General features: G+C 45.9%; 1 protein-coding gene across 2 annotated transcripts; it reads left to right on the plus strand.

Moving 5' to 3' along the window:
- The first annotated feature begins 1,145 nt into the window (after positions 1-1,145).
- On the plus strand, positions 1,146-16,781 carry mybl1 (v-myb avian myeloblastosis viral oncogene homolog-like 1). 2 transcript variants are annotated; one of them, XM_036521430.1, is made up of 16 exons: positions 1,146-1,323; positions 7,134-7,233; positions 7,609-7,680; positions 8,218-8,310; positions 9,495-9,715; positions 9,919-10,105; positions 10,557-10,631; positions 11,438-11,536; positions 12,286-12,519; positions 12,830-13,210; positions 13,356-13,495; positions 13,607-13,721; positions 14,075-14,191; positions 14,377-14,484; positions 15,221-15,391; positions 16,055-16,781. In XM_036521430.1, exons 1-16 carry the CDS (start codon positions 1,301-1,303, stop codon positions 16,178-16,180), a joined length of 2,262 nt encoding a protein of 753 aa, XP_036377323.1. In that variant the 5' UTR covers positions 1,146-1,300; the 3' UTR covers positions 16,181-16,781. The 2 variants fall into 2 exon arrangements, with proteins under 2 accessions (XP_036377323.1, XP_036377324.1); XM_036521431.1 differs by lacking the exon at positions 11,438-11,536.
- The last annotated feature ends 897 nt before the right edge of the window (positions 16,782-17,678 follow it).

Genomic DNA, 17,678 nt, shown 5'->3' on the forward strand with positions numbered 1-17,678 from the left:
ATGTACAGTGGGGGTCACTGCAGTGCTTTAAGAGTAGTGGATCTCTTCCAGTGAGGTTTGTGAGCCTTCCACACCAGTGAGCATTGATTCATTAATGAGGCATTTCCTATAACAGAGAGTAACTTCATAGGTTTTTGATGAGTGAAAGGCCAGAGCTGTCTGTGACTGCTGCATGTTGTTGTTAGAGATTAATGTGTCCAAGGGTAATACAAAACGGGCCTTTCAGATATTTCATCATGATTTGATACACTAAATGTGACCATACTGGGAAAAACATGGAAAACATGATTTCCACTGAGATACGTACAAATTGAAATATTTTAATAAAAATAACTACTAAACTTAAATTATTTCACATTATTATTTATCAGAAATACTATTTTACTTTATGGCAAACCTTGGCGCCTTTCTGACCTCGATAACGCAAATGGCCATAAGAGGGCAGCAGTGCGTCATATCAAATCACCCAACGCACATGCCAGTGCTGCCTTTTATAAATTCATCCTTAAATTCATTTGTCAAGCACATACATTTTAAAACGGCGTTACAAATAAGTTATAAATAACAGATCAAATGTTATTTTTTCTTTAAGTGAATCTGTACGGGCAACTAAAAGTAACTAGAAGTTTGTTTCCCACCGAGGGACAAACGAGGGCTGACTACAACATCCAGTGGTCCCATGACAAATGTTGCGTTTCCCCAGCGTCAAGGCGCCTTACGAAGGAGCGCTCCCCCCAGTTCTGGCCAATCAGGCGCGAGGCCGCGTGCGCAGATTCAAACAACTTTCTAGAAGGAGGCTGGGCGCGAGAATCGGCGGGACGGACAAAAAATCCCGAGTCCGAAAATATAGAGCGAAACACAGACCGAGGTGGGAGGGTGAGCAGCTATCAAGGCGGGCTACGGGCGAAGTTATGCGCACCTCATTGATTATCGCCCATCACCACAGTGCGGACACTGACAACATCCAAGAGCTGCCCTGATCAGAGATTTATCGCAGTATATGTGCGTCTGAAGGATTGAATCGCCATCTGACTAAGGAACAAAATCCGTCAAAAAAAGAGAAAAATGTAACCTGGCTAGCTAACTAGCTACTGTAAGCTACGTGCTGATACGTCTTATATTTCTACATCATTGGTGAAGGTCAAGAAACTGTGACATTGACAGTGAATGGTGTGGGTAATTTCATTGTTAATCCGATTGTTAGATTTCTGGATTTACACTAAAATTGGAGCAGGCTGAGGTTTTTTCTTTGATTTGACCCTTCGCATTGAAGAAAAAAGTTGATCATCGGCCGAAAGTCATGGCCACCAACAGATCACGCAGGTGAGTGACTTCGTGAGAGGACGCTATCGATAGCTAGTTAGCGAGGGCACTGCAGCTATAACTGCAACTGCACTAGCTAGCTAACAGCAATGTCCAAGACTTTACAAAGCATATACAGTCAGTCAGCCAGCTAGCTAATTTAGATGATATCGGCCACTTGCTTAACTTGACGCGATTAGCAACAACGTAGGTAAGTACGTAGGTAACTAGATAACTCGGATGCCAACTGTCTTACGAATAAGCGTATTTGTGATTGCGATCATTAGCTTACTAGTTTTGTTAGCTAGCATGTTAATTTTTTAATAATTGATGCGCTTCTGGCCATCTAACTTAGCTGGCTGGCTGCATAGACTCAAACAACTATCTCACTAATTCAGCTAGTCTAATTAACTAGCTCTTACAGCTGAAGGATTGAATCCGGGTAATAACATGTCTTTGTATGCAGAGGGTGAAATTTTTCAAATAAAATAGAATGTGCTACCTAGCTAACCAGATAATTTAACAAGAGATATGGCTAGCTACCTCATATTAGTTCGTGCTTTGCCACCTGTCACAGTGGCGGCGGCAAGTCTGCAACCATATGCTCATGATGACAGCAATCGACGTCTTTACCTTGCTAGCTCATAGTTTATGATGATAATATTACCATAATTTTACCTTATTTGACTATTTTCAGAGTGTGCTTTGCGTATTCTCAGCTAACATTACATGGGTAGCAAGCTAAACTCCATAACTTTCTGGGAATGATGACAGATCTGTACAGTTATGCAAAATAAAAAAAGTTATCATTAACATATTTAGGGAGTGTAAATTGGCTAGCCGTCTTCTTGACACAGCAAGATAGGTAACGTTAACTAGGATAGTTGGCGAGTTTAAAGTTTATCCACGAGTTCATAGGGAGAAATGACGTTACGTTACCCCGTTATCATTCTTACCTTGTGCAATTAACTATGTTTTGCACAGTTAACCAGTTAACCACTAGATAACCCTAACAACGTGTTGCTAACTTAACGTAACAGCGATACAGCTGGTACTCTAGTTAGCAGGTTATCTTGCAAGTTAGTTATTATACACTTTAGTAGCTACATATCAGGCTAAATAGTACAGTGTAGAGTGTGATGTCTTCACAAACAGCTATTTAGCAACCCAAAACTGTTGAAAGTGGTGATTCTGTGGCGAGCTAGCTTGTTGGCTAACTTACGTCACATTTCAAAATGAATTGGACATGTATTTAGCGCCTGATGGGGGTAAGTTAATTCGTTTCTTGTGCTATTTAGTGGCACCATTTTGTAAAGCATGACTAAAGCGGTCTTGTATATTAATAAAAAGAACATCAGTATAAGATCGAAAGCTGTATGGCATTGTGCGACTCTAACTTTTACCTGAACCATACGCCACGCTTGCCCGCAACAAATCTTAGGGGCTCCCCAGAACTTGTTTACTTAGCTTATGTGAAAATGTCTGACCTGTCAGAGGTTGCGATCCACTGCATTTTCGCGGCCTGGATTTCGAAGTCGGACACATTTCACCTGGCAGTGCCTGACTCAAGACAGCAACGACTTAGCATTTGGACAATAAAAACTGAAAAGGACGATCTCCATTTTATTTGTTCTGCACCAGTATATCCTTATTACTCACAGAAATGAAGCAGGTTTGGTCTCTGCTGATTGTCTAGAATGTCATATAAATGAAACAGTCATGCAAATTTACACATTCTTGGGCGGGCTCGCGTAAGTGAAGTGCCATGCCATTTTTCATGCAGCAAACACATTACCGATTGTATCAAAGCATAGCTAATTATACTGCAGATGGAATTCTTGTACAGAGAAACTTTGGGCGTTTCTCAAAGTGCAGAAGTAGTACAGTGGACTAGTGACTGGAGCGCTCGCGTAATTTCTGTTTCAATTAGAAACAATAATTTAACTGGAATAATAGGGCTTCATCCTCGCTTGGTAACTTGCGGTCTACGCCATAAATATACAATGGTGCCGCGTGTTAGCACATGTGGTAGGGTTACAAGAAACGAAAGCGAAGGAAGGCATTTTAAATTGATAGCGTGTAAGAGAGATTTGTAGTGGATATATAATTTGTTATGGACCAAGACACATTTGAAGGACGAATGAAGCTCCTGTGACTTCAGTAGTCTGGGAAACCATACTTTAATATATTGTCGGTCACACATTAATGGAAAAGCAGTAGTTCTATGTTTTTTAGAGTAAGTCCAATGAGAAGGTAAACCCAGAAGCTCTTCAAAGGCGGAAGCACTGGCAGAGAGGCTTAAGCTTTTGTTTGCACGCAGTTTCTGAACGACACCTCAGTTGTGACGGCATACCCATAATTATTTTAGGGAGGCTGATGGGGATTCGGCCATCCTCCCCTCTTTTAACATGCAACTGACCGTCATGACATTCCTGCTCGAATGGATGGTTGGAGTGTGGGATTCCCCTCCGGAGTGAGAGGGGGCATCTGATGTACCGTGCCTTGTGCCCTTACGAAGAAATCATCAACAATGAGAGCGTGTGGACTTTGTATTAGTGGAGCAAATACTGCTTGGGGGCGGAGGGGAGTGCCATTAACTCTATCCTTGCCGTAACTCATTACTCACCACTTGTTCGTCGTCCTTCGCATCCTGTTATCCGGCACTCCCGATTCAGCTGCCCCCCCTCCTTCTCACGCGATGTGCAGGCTTTTCGACGTAACAAATAATTAGAAACACCGGATAAACTTCATTAGCATTTGCCTCGCATAAAATTCCTTTAACAGAGCGAATGCTTCTGCCGCATAACACAAGAACCTTTATTCACGTTCGCGCTGTATGAACAGATCCTAAGATCGTGCAAGCTGTTGAAAATAAGCCAATATTACCAGAATTCTTCATACGCTTTCCATTTTTTTCTGAGGTCCAAAGTGAAATAGTACTCGAGGCATGTTTGGATTGTATTTCAAAGAAAGTGGACCCTTGAGTTTTGGTGCAGTACAGAGGGTGGCTTTGTGTTACTTGTCTGAATGTGTAGTAACTAACACAATTTATAGTAATACAATTTGAACGTTTGGAAAGAAAAGTATTGCGCTGGTTCAACTTGATAGTTTTCTGACTTCCAACTTTTCTAATTTCACTTACAATATTGGCTCTGTACACTTGACAAATCAAACAAGGATGGAGTTGAATTGAATTACATCCGTGAGGTCGAGAGATGGTAATGACGTCACTTTATGAATTAAATCTTGAGATCTTTTAAAACTCACTCCGGTTGCATTTGCCCTTTGATTCTTTTCCTCGGCTAAAATGCTAAGTGAAGCTCAAAGGTTTCACACTGAACTCTAAAGTGTTTCAGCTTCACATTGTTTACATAGAGGAGAAAAATACATATATGATAGCGAAAGAAGTGGATTTTTGAATGTGAATTCTGGGGGGAGTTTATTCTTGGGTTGGTTTTATTGCCCAACACAAACTGCTTCACCTCACTGTTGTGCTGAGTGGTGAGTGTATTTTGTCTAAAGGGAGGCCCATGTATGGTCCAGTTTTGAAAGGCAGAGTGCTGGAAAGTATTGTCATGACATGGTTCAGGCAGGAATGCTGTGGCGTTCTTACTTGCATTCCCAAGCTTTTCCAGCTTAGCCGACCCTTTCGGTGACATAAAACGTAGCTTTTTGTCTGGGGTTTCGTGTGTCTCTTCAGCCATTCTGAGAACATTGTTAGCTCTGCGAAACCTTAACTTTACTTACATCTCACACTGTAGCTCATTCAGAAACAGGCGGCTGATGTTGGAAGTGAATGCAGAGACCACCCCCCTTCCTCTGTCGAAACGATGTCTTCTGAAATCCAGCCGGTGTGTCTCGCTGCTGGAGCTCTCCTTTCATCAAAGGCCAGCCCCGCTGTGGAACTGTGGGGGGGTCATATTCTCATCTCAACCTCTTCTGCAAAAGCCTGTTTCAGAGGCAAATGATAGGAAATATTCAGCTCATCCACAGCACAACCTTATCTGGAGAGCAGAGGATTTTGCACTTCATGTCGGCCAAACCAGTTTCCACAGGACATTCGTGCACAGGTGTAGTAGCTACTGTGCAGCTGTCTGTCCCGCTCGGTGTAAAAGAGAATGCCTGTAGCATTTCTTAGTCTTCAGTTGTTCTGTGCTCTTTCTCTTTCGTCTCGCTGCGACTGCTCATAAGATCTGTGATTCTGTCTGCCCCCGTTGCTACCTAGAGTACCGTGTGTTCAACACTTTTTTCTTTTTGTAACATAACACATAGGATTAAAAAATAGCCTCTGTGTTATTTGTCTCCCACCTTTGCATCCAGAATGAGTAATGGCTTGATCAGCGCAGAGCCGAAAAACCAAACACGAAACCACAGGTGCAAATTGTTACAGCAGCAAATTGAGCCGTTCTGTCTTACCTGGCCCACTGCTCCATTTTGAGGTGAATAATAAATATGTTGCAGTATGAGTAGTCTCTGGAGCAGTGTCCGGCAGCAGGTTTTCTGTGTCTTTTGGCACAAGGCCTCTGCGCTTTCTCAGATACGGCTCCCTGCTCTATGTTTTCCCCACTTCCAATGCGTGTAGCTTGGTGCCGGGCAGTCCAGATGGATGGGCAGTGGTAATGGCCCCTTGTGTGAGTGAGGCCCATTGTACCTCTGTCCACACCCCCTGCTTCAGGCCTTGCACTGCTGACTGTCACTCCCTGCAGTGTGTCTGTATTTGAGGTCATGAGACAGAGTCTGACACCTTTATGTGACAGTGAAGAACACAGGTAAAGACAGGAGCCTGAGTTCCCCCTCCTGGCTCAGCTTTGTTAAGGCCTGGTGTGTAATGCTTTTTGGCTGCCTGTGCCCGCTGGAGTAATATAGAGGTGTTTATGTGCACGGCGGAAACCCTGAGCGACTCATTTCTTCTGTCCCCCGCCCTGTCGGTAAAATGGATAAGACTGGCCCTGTGCTTAAGGGGAACTGTTGCCTGGTAACAGGGCATTCCTAGGAACTGATGACTTCCACAGTGTGATTTCCGTGGATCTGGGTGGAACAGACACAGTAGATTGGATCAGTGGTTTGTCAAAAATCTCTGACACTTTCTCCTTCGGTCAAAGGTCTGAGTGAAAGCAGTAGTACTTGATTTAAGATGTAATTGGTTCAAAATAACATCAGCTTAAAGTATACTTGCCAGCAAGTACAGGAGCAAAAAAAGCCTCCAACTTATATTTAGTGGCACAATTTATCTCCTCCCTAATTGGGGTTTGGAATGTCCTGTTTAACATTCGGATGTTGTCATTTCCTTTGCACACTCTAAAAATGGGAGAGATTTGACCATAGATTAAAACATGTGCTTTGCAGTTAATCAGACTGCTGTCTGCTTTTTGCTTTACTTTGTTTTAAGCATGCCTTGCATGTCAGCACATTAATTTTCTTAAAAGTGCTTCTTGCTGATTGTCGGGTTATGAAGAGAAGTGTAGACTAGTTTATTAATTCATTGAGCATTCCTGCTTTATTTCTTGCTGGATACCGTGAATGCTAATATGACAATATGTGCAGTAATTGTAAAGTTTTGGTACACCATCTCTACAGATTACATTTAGACCTTTAGCAGATGTTCTAGAGTGCCTACAAAAAAGGAGTTCAAACTGCATCTAATAAATTTGCTCAAACAACTGAACGTGCTGAACCTAACCAACCACATCGAAACACCCTGCGATAATTAGTGCCACTGTAAATAAAAGCATGCCATAATAAATTCAGAAGTGCTCTATGCTCTATGATGTGCAACCACCAGAACAGTGACAGTCATTTCTGCCTTCCTGTGTTTCTTTGCCCTTCATCAGTGAGGACGAGGAGGAGGAGCTTCTCTCCATAGACCCTGAGAGCAAGGAGCTGAAGAACCCGAAGAAGCTGTTCTGCAAAGTCAAGTGGTCCAGGGATGAGGTATGTCACAGCCATGAAGTGTGTGTGTGTGTGTGTGTATATGTGGATGAGGTAACTCGCAACTGAAGTATGTGTGTGTGTGTGTGTGTGTGTGTGTGTGTGTGTGTGTGTGTGTGTGTGTGTGTGTGTGCGGGCTTCACCTCATCCATTGTGCCTTGTCCTGCATGTTGGTTGCTGTGGTGCTTGCACTGAGGTCAGGTGGTTTTCATACTGAGGTCACTGTGGTGCTTGAGGGTTCATAACATGCCACTCCAATCCTTTGCAGCTGGAGTACCTCTTATTGTCTTTTCAGACAAAGAGTAGTGGGTGGGATGTTTGGATGGCTGATTGTAGGGAAGTGAGTCCTGATGACTGTTATATCTCTTCTTTCTCCAGGATGAGAAGCTGAAAAAACTGGTGGAGCAACATGGCACTGATGCCTGGAGGCTGATCGCCAATTATTTCCCAGTAAGTTCTGTATTTAGTAAAACACAGTGTGATACACAAGGATAACTGCATTTGAGCACAAATTTTTATCGTCTTTATAGTTCAGTTTATATCCTTTATATATGACTTGCATTTACAGGGAAGGCGTTTCTTAACTGAGGATTTAAAAAACTTTAATTTAATGATAAACTTCCTGTATGGTTTAATATGTGCTAATTACAGTATAGAATGATATTGGGCTTTTGGTTTACAGTTACCAATATGATAATCATGAAGGTGCATTGTGGTTAAACCTGACCCCCCCTGTAAACTATTTTCGCAGTTGTTTTCCATGCAAATGAACATGCCTATTTTTGTGCAACTTGAGGACGCGGCCATTGCCCGTGTCAAACAAATGACACTTATGAAAATGTTTGCGCCTTTTAGTGTGTAATGAAGGCGCTCTGTAACGGGTTGCTGCCTGCCTTCTGGCGGGGCGGGGCGTTAAAGAGGATGTGTGGTAAGAGTGCACGGCGCGGCTGCAGGTGTTGAGAAGGCGCTTTTGTTGCACCGTGACAGAAAAGAACAGATGGCCAGTGTCAACACCGCTGGCAGAAGGTGCTCAACCCGGAGCTGGTGAAAGGGCCCTGGACAAAAGAGGAAGATCAGAGGGTAAGGAGAGCCAGGCAGTTCACCTGCCTGACAGAGGTGGTGGGTGGGAGTGGGGTAGGGGGCAGGGAGTCAGGGTCTGAGGGCCTATCTCTTCTCAACATTACATTACATTACATTTCTTCACATTCATTTAGCACAGTGTTTCTCAATGCTGCTCCTGGAGGCCCCCTGTCCTGCATATCTTCTGTCTATCCTTGCTCTACCTACCTGACTGAATTCATCAGTGGCACTTTTGATTAGCTGAGCATACCTGATTTAATCAAGCAGCAAGGATAGATAGAAGATATGCAGGACAGGGGGCCTCCAGGAGTAGGATTGAGAAACACTCATTTAACAGATGCTCTTATCCAGAGTGACTTCCAGCACAAAAGAGCAGAAGCGTATCCATTAAAGTTGAATTAGCAACGGTGTCAGACCAGGCTAACAACACTCCCAGACCAGCGACTGTGAGCATAACACTATCCAAGCCCTACCAGAAGTTAACTTGTGCAACCTGACCAGACAAAGGAAGCCAGGCACATAGAATCAGTCACTGTCATCAGCAGTGTCCGTATGAAAGTTGGAAGACGTTTTCTCATCTCGGCAGCGGTGAGGCTGGAATGTATTGAGGAGCTGGGCAAATATGTGTGGGGAATGCAGCATCTGAGGTACTCATGAGTCTGGACTGTGATAAGATCACATTCCCCGCTGCGAGCGCTTTGTTCGGGGCCGACTCTCTGGCCCCGGTCACTCGATACGTAATGCAGCAGTCAGGGGTGTGCCCGGCTGTGCTCTCCCGCTATGCGGTGCTTCTGCAGGGTCCGCTCTCTCGCTGCTGGGAGGTGAACAGTGCATTCCTCCACTGGCGCCGGGTTACGCGCCGGCTGCAGGAATGCCAGGAATGGCGGCTTGAGCTCCGACAGCCAGGCCCCTGAGCTCACGGTGTCTTATCTTTTGTGGGTTTTTTTCCCCCTTCTCGTAGTTTTAAAATAGCTCAGCTGATATGTGAAGATAAAACTCCTAAAAGATTCCTGCCCACCACAGCTGTAGTATTGTAGTGCTTCTTTGTATGCATTTTTGAATGACCTGAAAAGGACAGACTGCTGAAGTGTGGGGCAGATAATTCTCCCCTGTGTGTGTGAGACCCAGCACTCTTGTGTGAGCTCTGTGGCGTGACCCCCTGACCCTGCCCTTTGTGCATTCAGGTCATTGAGCTGGTGCACAAATACGGCCCCAAGCGCTGGTCCATCATCGCCAAGCACCTGCAGGGCCGGATCGGCAAACAGTGCCGGGAGCGCTGGCACAACCACCTCAACCCCGAGGTCAAGAAGTCCTCCTGGACCGAGGAAGAGGACCGCATCATCTACGAGGCCCACAAGCGCCTGGGCAACCGCTGGGCCGAGATCTCCAAGCTGCTGCCCGGCAGGTACGGAGCGGGGGGTGGCCTTCTGTGTGTCCAGAGTCTGAGGCTTAGAAAAGTGTCACTGTGTTCAGACGCTAATGTTGCTTCCTCCTGTGTGTCCACCAGTCACAGCCAGAAAGTGATGTGGATCTCAGTAAACACAGAGGATGAATTAACTTTACCTGGTTTAGTTGAAATTAACGCTTCTGTCTTGAATTTGCCTGCAGGACGGACAACTCCATCAAGAACCACTGGAATTCCACCATGCGGCGGAAAGTGGAGCACGAGGGGTATCTGCAGGACAACGCTGGGGCCTACAGGGCCAATCAGGCCATCAAGAGACGGCCCAAAACCTGCAACTCGGTGGAGGTGCTGCACGGCCAGAACCAGCTGGTCATGACTATCCCAGCACAGGTGATCATCCCCTCCCCCCTCTTTTGCCTGAAAGAAGGAGGTAATCCACAGCTTGGGGTGGCAGTGTAGCATAGTGGTAAGGAACAGGGCTTGTAACCGAAAGGTTGCCAGTTTGAGCCCCCACTGGGGCACTGCAGCTGTACCCTTGTGCTGTATAAATGGATGAAATGTAAAAATTGTAACACACTCTGGATAAGAGCATCTGCTAAATGACAATAATGTAAAGTAATGAGCTTGGTGCTCTTGGTGCTCTTGGCCCATGGTCAAGTCTAAGTGTTGAAGAACTCAACTCAGATAGACATTTAAAAACCAGTATTAGAAAAAAAGTGGACTTAGTGAAATGCATTGCCTGGTTCATTGTGTTCAAATCTGGTCATGTGACTGGGAGACTAAGCCCAGTTCAATGCAGTGTTTCCATACATCCCTCATTGTGTGTGTGGTCTCTTTAAAGATCGCGGGATACTCTTTCGGGCCGTTGGACAGGCAGTGTGTGGACAGCATCCCTGATGCCTCTGTCTTTGTCCCAGTGAGTGTTATCCACTGTCCCCGCCCCCCTCCACACACACACGCACACACACACACACACACACACACACACACACACACACACACACTGTGTCCATGTTGGCGGACTCTCTTGGCCTTCACACTGCTTCTCATCAACTTTATCTCTGCATCACATTGATGCTCTTATTCAGCCAACCAAGGAATGATTGCCTTTCTCTTTTCTCTGTTTTAACATTCTGTTTGTTTGTGTTCGTCCTCTGGTGTTCTTTATTGGTCTTCATTTGAGTTTTCACCGGTGCATCTCAGCGTATGATATTTAAAATGAATGGTTTTACTGTTTACAAGTTGTTGGGCAGCCATGCCCGATACAGTTTATGTTAATTATTAATTGATGAATCTTTTCCCATACAAGATAACTAACAACAAAGCCTCATTTACTGTAATGGCCTGGGCCTGGTCAAGACCCAACGTAAGAAAACCAGATAATATATTTCATTTGCCTGAAGCCTGTAAGAATTTCAGTTTACCTTTGGCTTATAATTGACACCAAAGAAATGCTATTGACCTACAAGTCATGATCTAGTGGCCATTCCATGTACCTGTTGGTAGTATGAAGCCTTCTCCCCCCTCCACCAGTTGGCTCAATTCTAGATTTGTATCAGTAATATTTGAGAATCTTTCCTTTAATGGCTTTCACACCGATGCATCGCTGAAGGCTCGATGAGGCTGCGGTAACATGTCAATAAATCGGATGTTTCCCCGTCTCTCCTCCCGTCCCCGCCTCCTTCCTTCCCCCCCGACCCCCCCACGTGTCTGTTCCAGCAGCCGTGCCACGATGACCCTGACAAAGAGCAGAGAATTAAGGAACTTGAGCTGCTGCTTATGTCAGCTGAGAATGAAGTCAGAAGACAGGCAGCCTCATGTGTAAGGACACTGTGTGTGCGTAGTTGCGCTGTAGAAACCCCGCCCCCTCCCATTCCCATCCTCACCCACTCATCCCGGTTAGCTCCGCTCACCGCTTTATGCCCGTCGGCCGGCGAGTCCTCCCTAACCGCTCCCCACCTTCCGCTCTTGCATAGCAGCGGTAGTGCACGGCCTGTGTGTGGCTTGGGACAACCGTAGAGTTTGGACAAGATTCGGCGTCTTTTTATTTGTTTGGTTTTTATTACTGTTTTTTTTTTTCTTGTGCATCCATGAGATTAACTGCATTGCTACTCTGAGATCTCATGCTGGCCCTTGTCAGGCTAGAAATCTCTCAGTTGGGACCAGTGTCACTCCATAAACATTGCCGTATCCATAGATTTAGGCTTCAGCTGCAAGGTAGATGCTTTCAGAAAGGAAGGCAATGATTAAGGAGGAATGGACAGTGGCTGAGGTGTGCTGTGTTGGTTGGTTGTTCAAACAATTGCTGGAGTTGGCGTTAGATGCCTCATGCCAGAGTGGCTGGTGGTACTGGCTGTAGCACGAGTTGCAATTTCCGTGTTCCTCTTGGCAGCTGGTGCTGCCTGCAGTCCTTCCAGGTTCAGGGCCAGTGGGGAGTATGAACCCTGCCCTCTGACCTCCGAGCCTGTCACCTCTCCCTGGTCTCCCATCTCGCCTCCCATGTGACCAATAGCCCCCGAGATCCCGTACCCATGGACCATTTCATCTGACGTCTATTCTGGCCTCCACAGCACTCCGACAGGTACCCCCGCTGGTCCGACAACGTGACGGACGACACCATGACCACCATGAGCAGCCTGGAGGACCAGAGCATGGAGTTCTGCCGGGCGGAGGACAGCCTGGGGCCAGCGGCGGCCCCCGTCCACGTGTCTCCCAGCAAGTTCCTGGCAGTGGAGGCCAGCGCCGTGCTCTCCTCCCTGCAGACCATCCCCGAGTTCGCCGAGACCATGGAGCTCATCGACTCAGTGAGTGGCCCTTAGCCAGCACTGGGCAGGGAGAAAGGATGTGTTGGAAATGCATTACATTGCATTACATTATTAGCATTTAGCAGACGCTCTTATCCGGAGTGACTTACATAGGTTACAGTTTTACATGCTATCTATTTATACAATGGATATTTACTGAGGCAGATGTAGGTTCAGTACCTTGCCCAAGGGTACAATAACAGTGGCCTAGTGGGGAATCGACCCGGCAGCCTTTAGGTTACGAGTCCTGCTCCTTACTGCTACACCACACTGCTGCCTAAATGTGCTGTACATGTGTCTGGCCCTGCAGGACCCGGTGGCATGGAGCGACGTGACCACTTTCAACCTGACGGAGGTGGTGTCCCCCCAGAAGCAGGTGTCTGCCGCCTTCCCGCAGCCCGAGGAACAGGACGAGACCCCTGGGGAGATGGGCTATCAGTTCGATGGCCCCGCCATCCCCGACCAGGCCAAGAGCTGTGCCAACCTGGGCCCGGGCTCAGACAAGCTCATCCCCCTGGCCTCGCCCATTGTGGCCAAGTTCACCACACCCCCCTCCATCCTGAGGAGGAAGAGAAAGGAGAGGGGTGAGCAGTCCCCCTCCGGCGAAAGCAACTGCACCTCCTTCCTGGACACCAGCACCGCCTCTCCCAAAAGCACCCCTGTGAAAGCACTGCCCTTCTCTCCCTCCCAGGTACGGCCACCCCTGCTCACACAGCCTTAGTAATTTATATATTTATAATATTAAAACTCTAAAAGATCGCCCCTTTTAACACCCAGCTTTCATCGGTTTGCACTCTGCTTCCAATTAAAAAAAAAAAACCTGAATGTTTCCTCAGTTTTTCAACATATCTGGGAATGAGCATCTGAACCTGGACAACCCGGCCCTCACATCGACCCCGGTGTGCGGACAGAAGTGTCTCCTCAACACACCCCTGCAGAAGGAGATGACCCCCAAGCATCAGAAAGAGAACGCTGGGTAAGAGAGTTGGCCTGTGTTCCACACTGGTGTTTGAAAGGGGACCCCAGCATTCCGAGAGCTTTTCTTAAATGTGCGAACAAAACATTTAAGATTTGCTCCCTATCGTAGGTTCAGGACCCCTAAAATTCGGAAGTCTATCTTGGGCCCTACTCCACGGACTCCGACACCCTTCAAAAATGCCCTGGCTGCCCAAGAGAAGATGTATGGGCCCTTAAAAATGGTGGTAGGTATTGCAGAGACTGTGCCGCTTAAATGACTCTTATTACCTGTTAGCAGTGGAAGACCTTGCCAGGTCAGATCTTGGAGGAGTGCTGAAGCAGCTCTGAGTGCGACCTCCCACTGCAACCCTCTCTCTGGCCGTGTTTCCTCCCTGACCGTCCGTCACTGACAGTATCTGTGTGTTTTTCACTCTGACTGTGTATATCTTACTGATAACACACCATCAGTGTCCGGGTGTTTTCCCCTGTGTGTCTCATCGCCTCTGTGGTTTTCCACTGTCGTCGTCTCCCCTTGCCCCTGCGTATCTCACTGGCGGTATCAGCATGTCACTGTCTGTGCTTTTCCCTCGGTCCTCAGCCGCAGCCACTGGCCTTCCTGGAGGAGGACATCCGAGAGGTGTTGAAAGAGGAGACGGGGACGGATATATTCAACCGAGGGGAAATGCAGACTGAATTCAGATCCTGGAAAAACGAGGTACCTTCCAACTTCCTCCTGATGAATGACCGATCCAAATGATTTATGGTTAGAAATAAAAACTCAAAGCGTGACTCAAAGCCATGTCTTTTAGGGATGAATTACACCATTTGTATATGAGGAGCATGTTGGTTGTGAATCATCTTTCAGCTGGCCTTCTTAACGCTCAGTATTTTGAATCCCAGCTTGATGCCCCTGCAAGGAAAGTTAGGAAGTCCCTGGTGTTGGACACCTGGGGGAAGGATTGCCTCAATGTCCAGCTGTTCTCCCAGGAGCAGGTCAGCAGCATGCAGGTGAGGACCTTGCTCACCCAGCTGAGGCTCAAACCCACAGCGCCCCCAGGGGCCAGGATTTCTTGATGTGCTCACTTCAGGGCTGACACATCCAGCTCTCTGTTTGACACGATGCTTTGACATTGCTGCACCTGAAGTATTGCTTTGGGGAGATTTATAGAGTGCAGTATGTTTATGTCTATTCACACTCCTCTGTTTGAGAGGGAAGGATCATTGCTTTTTCAGTGATTTCAGTTGGACTGTGAGGCATTTTGACTGGCGGGCGTGACAGAGCAGCAAACTGAAGCCCTTTCATCACAGTCAGTGTGGACCAGTCAAAAGTTTGGACACAACTTATAATCTTTGTTTTCACTATTTTCTACATTTTAGAATAATAGTAAAGACATCAAAACTATGAAATAACACAATAAATGGAATTATGTAGTGACCAAAAATGTGTTGAACAAATCAAAACTATCTTATATTTTACATTCTTTATAGAAGCCAAAAAATATTTTTAAAAATGCATTTTATTTGGAAAGAAATCCATACATGAACATCAACTTCATTATGTATATTTGTGTAAGAAACAAATTTCAAACATTTAAGCATAAGTCTTTAGAACAAAATGTCTTTGAATGCATGTTACCCATTATCTTAATCAGGTGTGTCCAAACTTTTGACTGGTACTGTAAGTGCATGGTAGAACCTTATTTTCTGGGGGAGGCTGATGATAACAGCGAGCTTCACTGTGCAGGTGCCCGGGGACAGCCTGCTGACCAGCTCCCTGCTGATGACCCCCCTGCTCGATCGGGAGGAGCATACCTGCTCGCCTGTGCCGGTGAAGCAGGAGCCCAGCTTCAGCCCGCAGGGCAGGGGGGACAGCCCCCCGCCGACGAGGACGTCCCGATACGATAGCCCCGCCCAGGTGCCTGCGCGACGTCACTTCCTCATCCTCTCGAGGGCGAATCTGCCCACAGAGCCTCTGTACTGCGCTTTGTTGGCCATGAGCGTAACTAATCTCAATCAGAACCAATAGGAAAAACCATGTTTTCATTTTGTATTCTCAAATACAGTACAATACCCCAAACAAAAGCAAAACACAGTTAAACATTGCGTTACATTAAGAAAATAAGTATGAAAGTCAGCCTACCCTGTGCCTAAGTCCTGTCCTGATTCTTTTAGTTTTGTGTGTCCGGGGTGATGCTCTGCGCATTAGAAATGACACTGCTGAAATTTTATTACATTTTTACGCGTGGGAAGCCTCGCGTGACATTACGTGCATTTAGCAGACGCTCCTATCCAGAGTGACTTCCAGCACAAAAGAACAGAAGTGTAATTCATTCAAGTTGAATTAGCAACAGTGTCAGACCAGACTGTGAGAATAACACTATTCACCCACTACCACAAGTTAAATTGTGCAACCTGACTAGACAAGGGAAGCCAAGTATACTACCATGCGTCACAGTTGCATGCTGATGGTTATTGCTGCACTGCCCTAACAGCATATTACTGCGTTCTGCCCTCATCCCTTTGTGTGTATCTGTCTGCCTGCTGTAATGGCTGCCCATCCCCGGGCCTCTGTCCTCAGGTGAACAGCGAGTGGGAGGCCGTTGTGTACGGGAAGACGGAGGATCAGCTGATCATGACTGAGCAGGCCAGGAAGTACCTCAACTCGTACACCACCGGCTGCACCTCCAGGGCCCTGGTCCTCTGACCCCAACCGCCACACTACACCGTCCCATCTGCCTGTCGCGGCAACCCGTCTTCTAACCGGCAGACTTAACACTTAGACAATCTCGCGTAGGAAACTGACCGTCCAGTTCTTTTTGTTGTTTCACTCCACCCTTAACAGAGTATAAAAGTGTAATTGCTGAAGTAAAAGGCAGAAGTTTATTTTTTTCCATCTCCCTGTTTGTAATATTGAATTCGACCCCCCCCCCCTTTTTTTTGGGCATTTTGTGAAAGGTAGGGAGGAGAACAAAGAAACATGCTGATGCACCCCCTCCTTGTGCTGCCGCAAGCAAGCAAAACCCTTTGGTGTGCCTGCAACCTTCTGGCCCTTCCGAAATTGTGGACCTTCTCCACAGAACTATTCTAGCCATTATTAGTAACCTCGTTTACTTTTCCCCCAATACCTGAAGCTGCAGGTATCTTGAATACCAACATTCACCGTTCCTTAGGCTATCACATGGGCCAGATGGCAGAAACAAAATTCATCGTGGGCAAATTCTATTAGGTTTTTGGCACTATTTTTGTCTATTCAAACGAAACAGCTGCATATAGGTTGTTGAATGTAGACTCAGTGTAAAACTAGAGGCGCTGCTTTTAAATACAATATTATATTATTATAAAACATGAACATATACTTTTATATAATATAATATTACAAATATGTATGTACAAATATCTTCCTGCTTTATTTTATAACTGCCTTTTTTTTTTTTGGTGGAAAGGATGCTAAAACAGTCGATATGAAGTCTTATGGAACAGAAAGCACTGTCAGCATTGCACTACTTGTTTTGGTTTGCCGCAGAGGGAGGAGCAACTTACAGTTTAGGAGTACCATGATAGCACTTGCAGCGTGACTGTATCAGCTCCCAGCAGTTGAGGGTTTTGCTCCTACATTGTTCCTTTTAGGAGTCTCAAGTTGAGACATTTATTGAATGTATTGTACAGCGTGTAACTGCAGAGAGCCGTTGTAAATCGGAAAGGTACCTTTCTTATTTTTTATTTATTTTCTGCTCTAAAGCTTAAATGTTGATATTTATGTATATTGGGCATCTGGAAGTTTTTTTGCTGTTTCCTGTAAAGAAGTCCTACCTGTGCTGGCAGTCAGACTGATCTGACTGCTCTGACGTCCCCGCCCCCCCTTTTCCCTTTCACTGTTCACCACAGCTTACTGTTGGCTGATGTCTGCAAGGAATCATGTTTGGTACCAACTGAAGGTTCATTTCGCAAAGCTCTCAGGTCTCAGTCCCTTCGGTAAATTGTTCCAAGAGCAGCTGTGTGGGTGAGATGGATTTCTTGTTTGTGTAGAGCTGTAGGTAGAGCTGTTGTATTTATTTATGTCTAATTATTTATTTCTAAAATATTGAAGAATTTCTATAATTATATTTCCTGTCAGTTTCTAAAAGAAAAAAAATATATTCGGCTACCTTCCACCACATGTCTCAAAATACAAAGAAACAGACACTGCCACAATATTGACAAGT

Source organism: Megalops cyprinoides, chromosome 2 (genome assembly GCF_013368585.1).
Source record: "Megalops cyprinoides isolate fMegCyp1 chromosome 2, fMegCyp1.pri, whole genome shotgun sequence".
Classification (NCBI taxonomy): Eukaryota; Metazoa; Chordata; class Actinopteri; order Elopiformes; family Megalopidae; genus Megalops; species Megalops cyprinoides.